The sequence below is a fragment of the Phaethon lepturus genome, unplaced genomic scaffold (genome assembly GCF_000687285.1).
Source record: "Phaethon lepturus isolate BGI_N335 unplaced genomic scaffold, ASM68728v1 scaffold4386, whole genome shotgun sequence".
NCBI classification, from domain to species: Eukaryota; Metazoa; Chordata; class Aves; order Phaethontiformes; family Phaethontidae; genus Phaethon; species Phaethon lepturus.
This window is the reverse complement of record NW_010546784.1, coordinates 28,096-46,308: the sequence shown is the minus strand read 5'-3', so window position 1 is coordinate 46,308 and position 18,213 is coordinate 28,096. Positions and strand designations below refer to the sequence as shown.

The 18,213-nt window shown below is 37.3% G+C and overlaps 1 protein-coding gene across 2 annotated transcripts in view; it reads right to left on the bottom strand.

The window, feature by feature from the left end:
- The window catches only part of PBRM1 (polybromo 1), a 59,806-nt gene that overhangs the window by 16,686 nt on the left and 24,907 nt on the right, over window positions 1-18,213 (bottom strand). Inside the window, exons 12-24 of one of the 2 annotated variants that reach the window (XM_010289415.1) lie at window positions 17,933-18,074; window positions 17,234-17,331; window positions 13,941-14,217; window positions 12,747-12,852; window positions 10,810-11,452; window positions 9,718-9,929; window positions 8,370-8,563; window positions 6,468-6,548; window positions 5,228-5,494; window positions 3,719-3,864; window positions 3,248-3,405; window positions 2,394-2,577; window positions 1,001-1,128 (exon numbers count right to left, since the gene is read on the bottom strand). In XM_010289415.1, the coding sequence (XP_010287717.1) occupies window positions 1,001-1,128; window positions 2,394-2,577; window positions 3,248-3,405; window positions 3,719-3,864; window positions 5,228-5,494; window positions 6,468-6,548; window positions 8,370-8,563; window positions 9,718-9,929; window positions 10,810-11,452; window positions 12,747-12,852; window positions 13,941-14,217; window positions 17,234-17,331; window positions 17,933-18,074 (2,636 nt within the window). Of the gene's footprint in view, window positions 1-917; window positions 1,129-2,393; window positions 2,578-3,247; window positions 3,406-3,718; window positions 3,865-5,227; window positions 5,495-6,467; window positions 6,626-8,369; window positions 8,564-9,717; window positions 9,930-10,809; window positions 11,453-12,746; window positions 12,853-13,940; window positions 14,218-17,233; window positions 17,332-17,932; window positions 18,075-18,213 lie in introns of both variants that reach the window. The other variant, XM_010289414.1, reaches the window with a different exon arrangement.

Genomic DNA, 18,213 nt, shown 5'->3' with positions numbered 1-18,213 from the left:
GGAATCCATAGTCCTGGTTACAAAAGTGTCTGAAACCCCCTCCTGTTCCCAGCAGGTAGTTCCCATTGCCTCTTTAACACTGGCATTAGCTTGGGTGTGTCGATGCGATGGGAAAGATAAAGGGTTGAATCCAGAGGCAAACAAACTTTTTTGGTTAGGTTACTTTCTAGTTAAAGCAGTTCCTCACGCTCTTTCAATCCTCAGTTACATAAATACCAGAGCTTGTGTAAGAAACACAGCAAGAGAGGGAAGGGGATCAAAAGTGCCCCATTTACGAATTTCAGGCTGCATTCAGGCGGCATATAACCACACAATTCCTCTTTTACTTCCTATCAGTTTATCAGCAAATTCATACTAAAGCTTCTAGGACATCCAGTTCTTCTCACTTTTTTAGCAAGTTTTTATTTCCAATTAAGAATGGTAACTTAGTACTAAAAAAGCGTGGGTTTTTTCCCTTTGAAGATGATGCATAACATTTTCTAAAAATGTAGCAAAACCATAACACCCAAAACGCTAGCTTTTTTCAAAATTTAAGGAAAAGCTTAAAAATGGGCATTAGGTAAATTGAGAATTACAATTAAACCCTTACATTCCAACTTTGTATTTAATATAACAACCTGATACTGAACAAGTGTCATAGGAAACCTACTAATTAGAAATAACATTAACGTATCATACAAAAAATGTACCCTAGGTTTTCCTCAACTGAATGATTTCCTTTAAAAATATTTAATGGACTTAAATATTATCTCCTAGATATCATATTGGATATGCCAAAACTGCTGCATGCCATTTATTCCACAGACTTGCAAACTGAAGTATAAATCTATGTATATGATAAAATGTTACTGTTCCTTTGTTTATTTGGGCTGGGGAAAGAATACTGAATATAAAGGTTTCTCAAGGAAGGTATTTACCTGTGGCGGAGTATAAGGCATTATATCCAATTCACTAGCTAGCGGGGTCTGAAGCTGAGGCATAGAAGGTGTTTCATTCATATCACCTTCCTCTTCTCCCATCTCTTCCATGTCCTCATCACCTCCTTCCAACTCAGCAAATTTTGCTTCTAGCTGCTGAATCTTCTTTTCCAGTAGTGGAGATGGTTCCTTCTGAGGAACTATGGGTTTTCTGAAAGGCGGAGGAGGAAGACAAAAAGCAGATGAGAATACACTCATACTTTACAGGAGGCAGCATGTATTTTTGAAGAGGAAATCAACTTTTCTTCCTTTATCATTGAACAACACGGAAACAACAGTGACTTAGGACAGTGCCTGTGCTTCCTTTCAGAACACTGAGCAGAAATCATTCAGTGTCTATGGACAGTGTTTCATTTCAGTCACTTGCTTGAAGGTTTTTTGGTTTTTGGGGGGGTTTTTTGGTTTGTTTGTTTGTTTATGAGTTAGAAGGGGATTTCAATGCAGCAAATACTTCATTTCTGCAATAGAAGGCAGTTAACACCGCAACTTCCTTAGGTATTACATTTTACTTAAGTTAGAACTTAATATTTTTATTAATATCAATGTTCACCAACTGGAAAGCTATTTGTTACCCATAATGAGGACTTAAGTATTTTAATGACATCCAAGAGAATTTACCAATCTGATAATATAATGACTTTTACTGAAGACAGGAGAAGAAAAACAAAACATCCACTGGTACGAAGACCATGAAAAGACTGATGTTATATGGACTTCTATTCCGAAAGTGTGATTAGTCAAAATTCATCTTCTCCTACAAACTTTTACACATGTACTGGTCTGGCTGGGATAGAGTTAATTTTCTGCATAGTAGCCCATATGGTGCTGTGTTTTGGATTTGTGACCACAACAGTGTTGATAACACATGGGTGTTCTAGTTATTGCTGAACAGTGTTGGCACATCGCCAAGGCCTTTCTTTTTCCCACTCTGCCCCCCCAGTAAATAGGCTGGTGTGGGCAAGAAGCTGGGAGGGGAGACAACCAGGACAGCTAACCCAAACTGACCAAAGGTATATTCCAGACCATATGGCATCATGCTCAGCAATAAAAGGTGGGGGAAAGGAGGGGGAAGAGGGGATGTTCGGGGTTATGGCGTTTGTCTTTCCAAGTAACCATTACGCGTGCTGAGGCCCTGCTTTCCAGGAAACGGCTAAACATCTGCCTGCCGATGAAAAGCAGTGAATTAATTCCTTATTTTGCTTTGTTTGCATGTGCATGAAGCTTTGCTTCATTTATTAAAATATCTTTATCCTGACCCAGGAGTTTTTCTTTCTTTTGCCCTTTTGATTCTCTCCCCTGTCCCTCTGTGGGGGAGTAGGGAAGTGGCTGGGTGGGGGCTTAGCTGCCAACCAGGCTCAGTCCACCACAATACAGAAGACTGCTCAGGTGACCCCCACATTCCCATCACATTTTTACCTAAAATAGTATATTTCATCATCTACAACTTTTGCAGAGAGTGAAAACCTCTTCAGCCCTTTAAATTTCTTCATCTGTTTGTCGCTTTCATTGTAGCGGCTCTCACAAAGAAAAACATCATTTTCGGAGATTTCGGTTGGTCTGCAGGAGAGGAAGTCTTTGAATGACAGAACCGCACACTTTCCTGCAGAAATGAAAGAGCTGGGTAAGAAGGCAGACACACTTGCAGACATTTTACAAAAAGTGTGGAAACTCAAATTTTTTTCAGTCTCATTAGTCTGGAAGATTCCTGGTATTTGGCACAACTACGAAAAATACACCAATTGATATCCCTATTAAATAATGCCACTCACAAGAAACCTACACGAACTTAATGCAGCTTTTGGATTTTTTTAAAGAACAAGAAAACCTGCAAAACAACAAAACCCATGATCACTGGTCAGTTAACTATATTTAGCACAGCATCATAACTACAAAACGAAGTACAAAGTCATCATCTTATGCACCAAACCAAGTTTCAGCCTCCTTCTGGACCTACTTTCTAGGTAACACATACTGGAATAATTACATTAATAAGCAAGAATAATGGAGTAGTCTGCTCTCTGGCTGCAGACAACGTTCACTTTGATATCATACATGTAATTCCTTTATTGTAAGAAAGCTTCCCAATAGTGAAAACTCTCACTACAGGTCCCAAAGACAGGAATGCATATTAGGAACGGACTGAATAATCTTTCCTCCTCCGCTCCATATAAAAAAAATCATACTTGGAAACAAGCCTACACATAGCTATAAATCACTTCAGATTGTACAGGAAAAGAGTGTCCACTGGATTTAAAGTTGTTAATAATTACCCAAAATGCAAGTCATTGGACAGGTTTCCTCCAAGTTACTCAAAAACACTTCCTTCTTGTAGAACATTTTAGTTGGTTCATGTTCAGTTTCTTCAGGATGTATAAAGATTGGACCAAAGAAATACGCAGCTCCATCTCGTACCCACATCTTTTCGATTCTGGAAAGAAAACCGAACCACTGACATAAATTAAAGGCCATCCCTCCTAAATGAGACAGCTGGACGCACTAGGTTGTTCAGGAAGACTATCAGTAAAATAGAGTACAGAAGAACAGCCTATTCCAACTGTACAACTGTATCAGCTTTTTGTGAGGTGGCTAAACTTCTACCTCAATCTATTAAGAGCTTGTAACATTTAGCTTAATTCAGAAGATTTTTTTTCTCATCCTGTTTTACACTTTTTGCAACAAGCCTGTCTCTTGTCCAAGTTATGTTTATAGCCACAAACTGCAAATAGAGAAGCTGCACCTACCTTCCTACCCGAGGGCGCACTAACCCATGGGATTTTATGAAGACACAGTCCCCAACCTTAAGCCACATATCATTGTAGCAGAGCTGCTCAAAGTAATGGCAACCAGGTTCGCCATTGGACATTTCTACTGGAACATCTTCTTTGTCCTGCAGAAGAATATGCATTTAGAAACTTGTGAAAGAGGGAAAACCAAACACATAAAAATACGCCAAGTGCAAGTAAAAGACTTTGCTCTATCTTTACGTTACCAAGAATAGGTAAATGCTAAATAGAGCTGTATGTATGAAAGTGAGGGGCCTTGAAATTTAAAAATTAAATAGCAAACCAAAGATACTCTCCACATATGTCTCAAGCCTTCCTATTTCACAAAGCTGTAGTTTTTCCAGAACAGCAATTTCCAGGTCCTTTTTTGTTTTACTGCTTCAAAATTAACTGGCCAAGCTGAGCCTTGTCAGCTTATTTTGGTGGTTTGTTTTAAAGCACAATAACATGCTTAAGAGGCAAGAATTGAGTATATGGCCAAGTTAACATACACAGAAATTTAACGATTCAACTCTCGTATACAACAATGTGAACACTCCATGTATTGCTTGCAAATTCATACCATTCCCCCTATTTAATTTCTTCCTTTTTAGTCAAAACTGACATTGTGCCTCATTTGACCTTTTAGTTTAGAATTTCAGAAAGTCAATGAAAACACAGGCTACCTCCCCAAGGTCTGGAAGGAAAAACCCCTACAAGTTTTCATTCTATTGGTAGAAATAATTCCTTCTTTTGTCATGATGTGAATAAATAATATATACTAAGTGTCTGATTAAAGCTGACAATGAGCATGCTGGGTATTCTGTTCTGAGGTTCTGTTAGAGAACTCAATGTGAAGTGGATTTATTTCATGACTCGAAGGGTTTTTTTAATGGCTCTAAATTTAATTAAATTAAATTGAATTTAATACATTTATTTACATGTATTTATTTATTACTCTAAATACAATAAATAAACCATTTTATCCAGTATCTGGCACAGAAATATTCTTAAGAATTACGACAATAAACTGCTCAGTTATGAACCATAAATAGATCACAAACAACAAAACATTTTGTATTGCTTACTGCTGCCTAGTTACTGACTATTTTATTGAAATACTACATAATAAAGCACTTCAGAATTGCCATGAACTAAAATTAGACTTTTAGTTCTACAAATTCTGTAGGCTTAGGGCAAGCTTTACAAAGTGTAATTTTCTTTTCTGAAGCAATCACTTCACACACAATCACAAGAAAGTATTTGTAGACTGTAGCAAATACGTACACAGCTTATCTTCCATTTAGTCTATTTCTGTTTTGTTTGTATTTATTTACAAATGTGCATAACATAATTTATAACATAAGCATTATATTTATTTACATTTTATTGCATCTGGATGCTGTGAAATTGAAGTCACGAGGGTTCACATTTTGTCATTCTTTATCCGTCAAATATAATTGACGTTCCACTTGCTATCTTACGTACCTTTTCAAGATGAAGGATACTTTCTCCCACCTTACTGTCCTCCAACGTTTCAGCGTGTTTCTCCTCATCTACTTTGTCTGTATTAGCAAATACAGAAGCAACACGGACCACAGGCAGGGGTACATCTCGTGGGACAAATCTTACAGAGCTTACAGGCATAGTCCACAGCTTAATCTTTTTAAAAGATTTTGTCTTTGCAGAGTAACGTGACTCACAGACATAGACATCCTCATCTCTGAAGTTTTCAGGACACAATTTAAAATATTCCTGCAGATCGAAGAAAAAAAGATTAAATATTTCAGCAACACACACACATACCCCCCAGACACACAGTGACCTCCCTCTCATGCTTCCTGATTTTTTCTACATTTCTATCAGAAACACTTTTAGACTAATAAAGCCTTTCTGCTGAGTTCTTTTCTTCCAGTTTGACATCCAAGTTATATTAATAATTAAAAGCAAACAAGAAGAAATCCCACCCTTAGAGAAGACGCTAAATTCAGTACAGGATATCATGTGAGAAAAGTTAGGTTTTATTCATTTACCAAAATGGTATATTAGTAAGTACGATATCTGCAACCCAAAACCACCTTTACAAGATTTCTGAGCTTTGACTTGGAAAGAGGACGGGACCACCAAGGTTGTTTTGGTTTTTTTTCGGTTTGGTTTGGGGTTTTTTGGGAGGATGGGGGGTGCGAGGGGTGGAAGTAAGCTCCATGCTCATTGTATGCGCCCGTGATACCCATTCATGTATTCAGCAGCTGTAGCACTTTTTTCAAACATGCTACCTTCTAAAAACTGGCTGAGATAGATATGTTGCAAGCAAGCCAAAAATCCTCAGCACAAGGATGATGGGGCATCAAACTTGAGACAGAGGTGAAAGACTTCATCCTCTTACCAAGCCATTCAAGTCTCCCTCTCTATCAAACCTAAATCTACATGCTTTTATGGGAACCTTAAAGAAGTTACCTGTAATTTCTCTACTACATGCTCTGAAAAATCAGTTCGCCGATTATCTAATAGGCATATGATTCTACAAACCGACTAGCAACGAGAACACCATCATTTGGACGAACTACGTATCTCATGAAGCAAATGAAGAATACAAACAGTACACAAGAGCAAGTCCTATTTTATTTAAGTATTAGGAGAATGACTCTGTTAGAATGCCTACACCTCTTAAAGAAAAGAGCAGAGAACATATTATTTGCTTAACAAATTAGTCTGAATAGTCTCTCACCTTAACAAACATGACTACACATTTGCCTAAAATTTTGCTGACAGGAACTTTATTGTAATAGTCACTTTTAAAAACTTCTTTCTCCAAGAATTTTCGTGTTGCAAGATGAAATGTTTCATTTGGTCGATAAAACCAACAGCCATAGAGCCATTTCTCTCCTAAAAACAAAACAAAACAAAAAAAGTGAGAGAAGGGAGAAAGAAAAAGATGTAAAATGGTATATTCTCTAGTGCATGAGCAAGACAAAAGAACTATAGATTGATTGATTAATCAAATAACTATGTAGTCATTTATATTGACAGTAAACTGTTTTAAAATAGGACAAGATTCCTTAACGGTTTCAGGCGAGGAAAACTAGGTGGCTTAAAAAGCTTGCAAATTGTTTTTTCCTGAGCAAAACCTGACTCAGCAAAATAAAGGAGGAATCAGTTCTGTTGAGTCAGATGACTTCAGGAAACAGTCTGCAACTTACTTATAAATCTTGACTTTCAGGCCTTGAAATGGCTTCAAAGTCTAGGCACCAATCACCTGATTATTTGAAGAACCTTGGCTAACTGGTTTCAAGTTTTTTAAGAACAATTTCTTCCATGTTACGCTGTGACAAATTCAAATGTTTAACAATGATTTATAAAGAAGTTACAAATATGTACTATTTTTCTAAAACAAAGAAAATCTGTAATCTGTAGACTGAACCAGAATAAAAAGTGCTACTCACTTTCTCCATCACAGACAAACAAACAAAACAAACATCCAACGGGCCAATGCAGTGGTCCATCTACCCAAATATACTGCACGCAACTGAGCAAGCAGGACATACTATTAGGGGAACTCATTTGATCTTGGCCACTCTCTGTAAATCATTCCACTCCTCCTACAGTCACTGCATTAGGGGTGTTAGAGAGCTATTCTCTTTATCTGGCTATTACTGATTATTCCCTCTATTATTTGGTTTAGACCTGTTGCACATGGACTTGTTTCACCCATATTTAAACCTGCTGATATAATCTGCCTCCACAAGCTCCTGGGGAAGCCAGGAGGCTCACTATCCACTGTATTAAAAAGCCAAACACTTTCACATGTTTTAATCTGATTTATTAGCGTCAATGAGTGCCTTCCAACTCCAGTACTGCTGGATTTGTTGAATAGTATTTCTGCATTCAACTTATCTACTCATTTCATAATTTTGCAAACCTTAATTATATCCTGCCTTACATTTCTCCTCCCCAAATTTGAGTCACGTGTTTTCAATCTGTCCTTGTAACACATCCGTTCCCTCACTTTAAAAAAAGTGCAACCAAAATGGTTAACTCCACTATACCCCACTGTAGCTCTCAGCAACTGTAGTTTCCAAGACTGCTGACAGTGCACCATGCCTATCTGATACTCCTGCCATACCTCTTGCCTTCCTTACACTTAAGAGAAATACCTGCTGCAAACAAAAGGCATCAGTGATGAGAAAAAACAAAATAGTACTTGTTATGGCTTGATTTGGCCTAGGAAATGCAAGGTGCAGCTCAATTCTGAAACTTAACAAAGGCGAGTTCTGAAACTGAGTTGCTCTGTGGAACATTTGCAGTTAAATGTGCCCAACTTCGGTTCAGATTTCTCAGCACAGAAAAACCCCATATGTTCTTCTGTGCCTAAATTAGAAGATCCTATTCTCTGGGATGCTCACAAATTGAGGGTAGGTAGAGATGAAAAACAAAAAAGCATGTGCTAGTCCAAGAACTTTATACTTCTGATATTCTTTGTAACAAAGCAACTCAGAAACAAGAAAAATACTCACCAGTCCACACATACCTCTGCAAATAAAATAAGTATCTACACAGAAAAAGCTCAAATTGGAAGTTTTAAATAGTAATAATAATAAGTTTCACCATATTGTTTTCCTATAGCAAAGACATCCTTACCAGCTGAATCTTCCCACAGTCTCTCGATACAGACTATGTGAGGTTGCAAGTTGGCTTCAGCAGGCTCCACATACACATAATCTCCTACATGGTACATGCTGTTCTTGAAGCTGCAATCCTGGCTGTAGGTCCGATGCAAGCTTGACAGCCCAGCTGATCCAGAAGAATCTTCACTCTTTTCAGCTTCTTATTTCAAGAAGGGAAAAACAGATGTTAGTAATGCCACATTTTCACATTAGCCAAGATTGCCAATAAGAAAGCCCTCATCCTTTGCTGAGTGCAGAAGTGGCACACGATACCTGATGCGTCCCTCTGCCACTGACTTGCAGCGTCAAGGAAGGGTTTAAGTGTGTTTGGTACTGCTAGCCTTTCTGCTACTGGTGCTGCTGAAGGTTGGGTTTCCCTTTTTTCCGTTGAATTTTATTGAGCTCTCCCAATGAACGAAGAGGAACTCAATGACAGTACTGATCTCAGAAGCCTTCAGAAAGGCCTGGTTTGCTTTCTTTGGGTTTTTTAGCTCTCAAGGGAAGACAGAAAAAGGGCATCACAGCTGTTGTCCCCTTATAATGTTGAGCCTGGTTGGAGTAACCAGACTTTACTGCTGCTGACATTAGTGCTATGTGGGAAGATGAACCATGTTAGAAAGACAATTCAAGGACAAACTGCTAATAGCTCTGCTCCGATCTGTGGAAAGGAGCAATTAGAAAGCTTTATTAATTCCCCTAGACATGTTCCACAATAATTATATGGACAGTAACAGCCATGAACTGTGACACACAAAGGACCTTCACAATAGGTTTCTTGCCCTACAAAATAGTGCAAACCCATTCCTCTTCACACTCACAGTAGCCAAGTAAGAAATTCAAAAGGCTTACTTCAATACCATTTCTTTAGCAGTGTTAAAAGCATGATCAAAGACAACACCATCAGCAGAGCAAGAAACCAGTATAATGTCAAAAAGGGAATGACTAAAAGGTCAATTGGAACAGTCATTGCTAAGTTTATTATCAGCAGAAAGCATAGTAAAAAAAGTATTGTTTCCTTCTATAATACATCAATTCAATATATCCTTGAAATAAGACTACTGGTACCCCAGTGTGTTCTGATTAAAGAGTTTACATAAGGTTAGTATCTACCTACATCTCTTTCTTGAGCATGGCTGATAAGGATCAAAATAAAATAAATCTCTCATAACTTTAAAATACAAGACCCTTGGTGGACAATCAGACTATCAAGGTCCTTTTAGTAGGCAAAGCCACAGCAACAGCAGAGCATACATCATATGCATAGGTACGTTTTTCATTTAATACATTTAAATTTAATGAAAAGAAAGTAGCTACCTCTTTTCTCCTCCTCTCTTTTGAGCTTATCCTCCTCTATTTCTTTGGGCAGCTTTTCCTTCTTTTCCTTTTCTACATCGTTGTGAAGGTGCTTGGTGGTATAGCTGAGAGCGGGTGACAGAAGAATCTCTCCGTTCTTACAAAGTTCATCTCGAATTTTAATAAAGAACTGCTGAAGTTCTACTGCATCCTCATAAATCTCCGAATCAGTCCTGTACAAAAATACATAGAACAGGGCGGAAACATAGTTTGTGCAGAATCAAACAGGTTCCTAAACACTTACCCGTCAATTGCCACACTTGGTCATAAAACTAAAGCTTCACCCTACCAAGACTTCTGTGCTTACTCCTAACAAGCAGCAGCAGACACTGACAAGTCATGATCCACTTGCTACCCTGCTGTCAGTTTGTATTATAGTTTACCTAAAACAGTCTTTTTGTATACACCAGTCCTGAAATATCAGAAAAAATCAAAGGTAACTGGTTGTGACCAAAACTACTTCCCACTGGACCTCTACAATCCATTAACTTCTGAAAAATTAAGTAATATTATTATTAACAAAACTGGCTTATTTTAATCACCTGTACTCCTGTTAGTACATGTTCTAATATCATTTTTTACCTCCTCTCCTTCAGCGTCAAGATCTCACCTGCACATCTCCAAGTATTCTACCTAATTCAAGTAAAACACTGCAAGCAGTTGCAAGTGTTCATAGTTTTTGCACAATATTACTATAATTCATACAACTGTGATTGCTCCAAAAGAGTAACCCACTAGTCAAGAAGCCAGCAAACAGCTCCTCCTCTTTGTTTTTTCAATTTGGAAGTTAGCACAAACCTGGTTTTCATGAGGAGTATCTTTGGAAGATTAACATCAAAATACCTCATGGCATAAACCTAACTTCTTCCTTGTTTTTAAATGAAAGCATACATTCCACTGAATTCCTGATAGAGCTTTTGAGATTTAGTTTTCTAAATATCCATATCAAGGAAAGCAAACACCTTAAAAAAACCCTTCAGCTTTTGCCTAAAGTTAGCATGCAAAACTCATGTGATAAGACAAAGGATACCTGAAAAATATGGCTTCACTCACCTGTTCATTCTCCTTGCCCTCTCCAGTACCTCAAACATATTCTCTTGGAACAAGTCCAATCTTCTATAGCGATTATTTTCAACATTTTTTCGGATAATATCAAAAGTCAGAGGAGGTTTATTTGGGAAGTTGGGATCAACAGCAGGAATCTCAGCTAAGGAGTCGCTGTAGCATCTGCCCTCATCATCCTGGTGGCTCATAACAGATACAAAAAGGTTATGGATAAGTTCCTGAATTAGCAAAGTGACATTGGGCACATGAGAATCCTCATCTCCTTCTATTTCTCTCCGAGTTTCAAGCAAAACTTTATGCAAGACCAGAGCATCTTTATAAATCAAAGATTCTGGCTCGTTATATGTGCAAGCGTTATTGAACATCATTACAAAGTCCTCTACCATGGAATCAATATCCTGGTATTTATTTGCCATCATATGACTTCTGATCTTTTCCATGTCAACGGGCTTTTTAATGGTTACATAATAGTCAGGAAGTTCAGAACGAGATGGCAGCCTCAAGAAGATGGCGCTCAGTCGCCTGCCTCGTTTATCCGTGTAATTCTTAACTGCTTCATACACCTCATTCAATTTCTGTTGCATTGGAGTCATGTATTTAGATTTTTTAGGTGAAATGCCACTTTTTCTACCTAAGCAGACAAAAAGGAGAAAAAAAACAAAAACAAAAACAAACGAACAAAATCATTACAAAAACAGAGCTTGCACACTTCTTTGTCTATCTCCTTTCCATTGGAGAATTGCTTATTGAAAAATCACTTGATGGTATGAGCAGAAGATTCACAACATGGAGCCCATTCTAAGTTGCAGCTTCCTTTATTTTTCATAATTCAATGATTATATTTTTTTAAATGTTATTTTTAGCAAACACATAATCATATGTTCCTCTGTGTTCCACCTGGTGAAGGTCTCTTCAGACTTAAGCACAGAAAACATCTTTTCCTACCTAATGTTATTAATAAACTCCTCTAAATTCAATTTGGTCTTACTAGCTCTACATGAATTTCTCTCTACAGCCATTAAAAATCCAGTCATCACAGGGTTTTTGCGAACACTAAAATTAAGCATTCTAAATATTATCACATTTCTTTATGACAGGTTTATGACAAATTGGAGGATTATTAAAGGAAAAATGTAAAATAAGGCCTCCCATGGGACTATCAGATTAGGTTTTTGATTAATTCAGGATCTCTGTTACTGTACTACATAGTCTCTGGCTGTGAATTCTCTACTACCTGTACCTTACCTAAGAGCTGCAAATTTCTATTTCAAGAAGTCCATGTGCAGTTATTTCCTTTAAGCCTTTCTGTGCAATTTTAACCTTCTCAGTTTGCTAAGTTCTGAACACATACTAAGGGGACATAAGGTTTGAGTAGTAGCACATCTAGTTCTAAGGGCAACAGGTCTAGGAACAGACATTGTTGGAAATTTCGCTTCTGTGTTTTTCATGGCTTTCAATAGTCTTCCAAATAAAGCTCACATTTCTTTTATCATTGAGTGGAAATCCCAGGCACTTGACCAGGGAAATTAAGAAATTAAATCTCAGTCTGAGAAGCACCTTCCTTGTAAGCAATCCCAGTAGCACACATTTAGTGTGCTAATGAAGTGTTACTGAGCATACAATGCAGCATCTAACATTTGGATAACACCACATGACTAAACGCCAGTCATTCCAACCATTTCCTAAGTTTCTTTCTTCATTCTAAGCTACTTTTCTTAGAAAGCGCTATATGCAACAGCTAAATTCTATTAAATGCACATACAAACACACCATTGCTGTCATGATTTTGAAAATATAATTCTACTTTGCATGCCAGTGTAAATTTGCAGATCACCATCTATTCTAAAAGGAAGATCTGTTAATCTGTATGGTTGGGTTTGCATAAATGTTGAAATGAGACATTGCAATGTATGAGGCTGCCTTACTTAGCTTTAGTTTAGGGGATGCAACATCATCATCTTCAGCTAGGGGTCCCAGCTCTTTCCTTTTTTCTTTAAGGATCTTTTCCAGCATATGGGCATCATTGTATACCTATTAATCAGTAAAGTAATCAAAAAACAAAACAAAACAAGGTTTACTGTGTTTAGACTAGTTTAGAACTAGGCCCCAAGAAACATTTAAATGTTAGTTTTAAAAAGCTGAATGCAAAACCAAGTAATTTATTAAAAAGAAGGGCTTATTTCTCAAATGCACACCTTTAATAGACTTACACAGGTAAGCAGAACTGATGAACGCCATCTAAATCAGGGACATATAAATTTTGAATAAATTATCCAATTAAATTGCATTTCTATTCCAAAGACTACAAAACAGCAAGGTGCAGTTTATCAACTTCCTCACCAAACCATTCTGCTGAGCAATGAAAGATCTCTTGAGCTATTGTGATCCCATCAAGGTACACAGGACTAGAACAGTCCTCCTAGGTCTTCAAATCCAACCCTGGTGAATGCAACCTCATCACAGTCCTGTACAGTATCTGGTTAAGTTCTTCATTAGAAATAGCTGGAGGTTTCTTACCACCACTCTGTTCCACAACATCACGCTCGCTGGCTGAGAAACATCACAATATAGAAACACCCTACAACATATTTGTAAGTGAAAAGCATATTCCTTTCAGGCTCCTTTTCCTAGACTAAACAAGTCAGGTCTTCTAGTCTGATCTCCCACACTCTGCACTTCCATGAAAACACAGCTGGTTTCTTTCCAGCTAAGGCATCCCTTCTCAGAAGTTCTGAGCTCCAAACCACATGCTGATGATAGTTCACTGTGCAAAAACCTTCACACGATTAACTGAGGATGAAGAATGAGAATTTAGTAATCAGCTGACTTTTTTAAAACATACATCCAGCTGACATTCTTTGTGGTGGAGGAACACGTTTAGCTAACAGGAAATAAGTCTAACCTTCGCAAAGGAGCGTGTTGCATTTCATATTTATACACTATAGACGAAGACAGACTTTAAAATACCAGCAGAAATAAAAAGTCACGTTTCTATTTTAGTTCAATAAACAATTATCATAAATAATGTGAGTAACAGTCGAAGCTAAACCATCCTAACATAACTTGTATGTCTGCAAAGAAGCAGAGAGGTCAGTGTGACTGCAGAATCAAAACACTACCTGGGAGCCTTCCTCATTATAATGCCTTGCATTTCGGAACATGAGCTTCATGTCTTCAATCATGGCTTCTTCCGCTGCATACTTATCATTGCGGATGTTGTGTTCTATCATTTTCAAGTCCATTGGCTCCAAGATAATTTTATAATAGTCTGGATAGTCCTTTTTGGATGGCTTAACCATAAACAGGTCACAGAGCCGTCTGCCTGTGCCAGGTTCTCGAGCTTCCAGAACTGCATTGTATAAGATCTTCATTCGCTGCTTTCGTATATTCTTTTTACTGTTACGTTAAGGAGACAAATAAATGTTAGGTGCTCCTTTCCTCATTTCCAACACTAATATCAATATTACATTATCATCTACCATGAGAAAACAACCACAACCACCTAAACACACACACACAAAAAGTTCAACATTAAGACAGTGTACTAGAAATACAGGCCCATTTGCAAACAATGACAGCATCATAACCAGCAGTCTGATAAATAAACAGGAAACCAGCTTTAAGACATGATTCTTCTCTCATTCACCTTGAGTTTAAGCATTCTACAGAATAAAACAAATAACTAGTTTTGAAAAGTGTAAAGGTCAAAAGGAGCTCTAAGTGCAGCTGCAGAGAAAACAGATCAGTTAGGACTAGGCATCTGAATCCAAGACCTCAAGATCTAGCGTGAACAAGGAAAAACCCCTCAGCCAGTATCTTCATGACTACCTCTGCTGAATGCAGAGTATCAAAGACTTGAGCTATGCATCTCAAAGTAATTTTGTATTTTCTCCAGTACCAGACACAAGAAAAATAAGGACATGAAGAAAGTAGAAAGAAGGGTCTGAATTGCTTAAATATCTGTCAACCACAGTCAAACGAAGTTACAAGTCAATAAAGCTCACCAGAACTGCAAACCCAGGTAGAAAATGGCCACATACACAGTATCACCACAAACTTTATAGTCATCCTATGTGTAGCTATTATGGTTGTCTCAAGAAATCTGACAGCACAACCAGTCTTGGTGTCTACACCTTACCAGGAAAACAGTTACGCATGGCTCCCTGTACATATACTACATGATCTATAAGCAAATCAGATAAGGGAGAGGGAAGCTTATGTTAATAATATACAAGCTCAGCTCAGATACCATGGCACTCTTTTAAAGCAGCTTCCCAACTGCAATCTCTGTAAGACTTACTCAAGTAGTTATAATTTTAACCACATTATCTGTAAAAACAACAACCACCTGCATTTGCAGAATGTGCAAAACATCACTGTACAACTTGCTAGAAACCAAACTGCATGACAGATTTTTCCATCATCTGGGTATCTTCCTCCTACATTTAAAACATATCTAATCCAGCATAGCCTCATGCCTTAGATACCTCTTGCTCCTTGGTGAGGTCAGCAAAATAACTAATGAATATTAGTGTCAAAACATGTGAGAAAACTCTGAATGTATCTTCTATACATTAAAAACTTTTTTCTGCATTATCTTCATTGCTGGAAACTGTTAGTTAGTGGTTCACACTAGCAGATGAGCAATGCCAGAACAGACATGCTTCCAAATTCCACATTTTAACATGTTTTCAAGTTTTAACGTTTAGTTCAATAAAACTGGGTAAAGCAAAACCAAAGCAGGAATAGTAAAAGGCCTGCCAATACTCAAGATCCAGGTCATGCATCTGATAGATAAAAGGAGACATTCAAACAACTGTTTCCCGTGTCACTACTATTTTCCCAACGGGATGAATTTTGCCTGGATTTTTAGTTTCCTTTTTCAGCAACATTTTGGAATTCCTCTCAGTGCTTTACTTCTGCCATCAGCAGCATTTACAATCTTCTTTTATTTCCTATGATTCAGCACGTGAAACTGAAAAGTATTCAAGTGACAACATGAAAAGCATTTTCAGGTTCTCTTCAGGCATGAAGAAAATAAAATAATTTTTATTTCCCTTGCCTATGAACACAACTTTTTCTCTTTTACTGTTCTTAGATGACAAGGCTTGACATATTCTTTCTTTCAAGCATGACAGTTTGACTTGCTTGATTAGGTTAGTAGTTCTCTCTGAATCTGAAGATCACAAAACTAGCAATTTTTGCAATTTGTACCTTCATTTGGTATTGTGGTCTGTCTTAGCGTTCTACTACTTTTCTTCTTCCTAGCATCCCTAGATTGTACCACCTCCTAAATCCATGTCAACATTTTCTCTCTGCAGATTTTTTATGAGTACACAGTGTTGCACTTACTTGATTGCTCTAAAGCGAATCTTTGCTGATGCTCTATTTCATTCCCTTCCTCCCCCCACAACTGCTGTCACTTTGACAAAACAAAGAACTAAAAATACAGGAAGCAACAGTCATAAGCAACACCAAAGAAAGATGCTGAATTACAGTTTTACACTGGCAGTTGTTACTATTGCTACAATACTATCAGGACTTGGAACTTATTTCAGATGACACCATGAGGCAGACTACAGAAACTCTCACTTGTTGGGAATGAAGTATTAATTACATCACTAGTATTAATTACACAACAGCTATCGCTATTAAAGAATACCTTCCATAAACCATCATTATTGTTCACTAAAAGAGTATATTTTAAATCATTGTGAATTTTGTTTACATTACAGTACCCAGAATAATCAACTTCTTATACTCAGTTTATCTATTTGTCAAATATCCTCTTCGGCCCAGCTGCTGATAGGCAAGTAACCAAAGACTGCAAATTCGTAAGGGAGAGAGAAGCAGTCCTCTAACATTAATGATGAAAACTCCTCAAGCAGAGTTCAGGTCATGGCAAATGAAAATATATGTATCAGGACACTTCATCAAATAAATGTATTTGTAGAGTAATACTATCAACTTTCAAAGAATTAATTAAAATATAGTTTTAACTTTAATTATGTTCTGAAATTGCCACCCAAGCTACACAAATAGTCATATATCAGAGAAGTAGCAGAAAAGCAGCAATAACTGCTAAGAATCTGTGAGGACAGTCCACACATCAGGCTAAAAAACCCAAAAACCCATAAGTAAAAACTCTAAAATCCACTGACAAAATTACCTAATTCAGTGCAACTAATGTGTCCATGCCACTTATTGATGTTGACAACTGCTAACTAATAGGTCAAAAAAGGAAAATAAAGTCAGCAAATAGTTTTGCATTAATTAGAACCAACACTTAATGAGCTTCATTTTCAGAACTACAAATCCTTATACAAACGCTAACAACGGTGGCTTAATATTCTCTTTAACAAATAAAAGATGTAGCAATGTCATGGTCTGCAGGAACTACAGGAGTGCATACCTTTTCCTTTTTGAGCTTCCAGTATCAGATGTAGCAGAAGAAATCATACTGTCCCCATCCTCAATGTCATCTCTCCTAGCAAGCTCCTTCTTCTTTGCCTGAAAAAAAAAAAAAAAAAAAAAAAAAATATCCCTGACGCCAAACTCACTGCTGGACATTTCCAGAACAATATTAAACATCAGAACAGATGAGATGCACAAAGAAAGATGCAACGATGGGTTTTGATACTAAACCATCACCAAAATATTTCCAGTGATATATTTAATACCAGTTGGCCGACATAAAACAGTAGTATAATTCTTTCTAACTGTCAGAAAAAATTTTGAGGAATCAGTTTGAAAACAATGCCACTTCAGACTAGAACACTTAGCTGGAACACTTAATGAAACCTGAAGTGTTTTAGCATCTTCCAATTACCTGCAAATCCTAAAAAAAAAGCCACATCAACAATTTTCTCACAACTTAATTGAGTTAAGAGTCATAGTAAGGAATGAAAGCGACCAAAAGGAGTCACAGAAGGCAGAAGGCACGCTCAAGAAAAATCACCCTATGATGCTCTTCATTCCCATACTTCCCTCTAAGCAAGAAAATACTACTGCAAATACATGTCTAATCAAAAATAATTTTGGAAAAATATTCATTAGGGAAATAAGTTCACATGTGAAGTTAATATCCTTTTGATTGTTCTACTCCACATACCTGCATAACCTGCTGCATTTTCAGCACTCTTTTATAGATGGCAGAATTGGGAACGTTGTAGCGCTTGGCATTTTCAAACATCAAGTTCAGATCAGCCTCCAACTGATCTAAAGTTTCATATTCGTGGTTCTTCAGTTTTGTTCTGCAAGAGTAGAATATCTGATTGGTATTTCTCAAGTTATACGCTGCAAAACAGTTCTTTAACATCTTCATTTTATCAATAAATCAATATCCAAAGAGGTTTAATTACAGGAACATATTCTCTTTTCCTGATGCTGCAG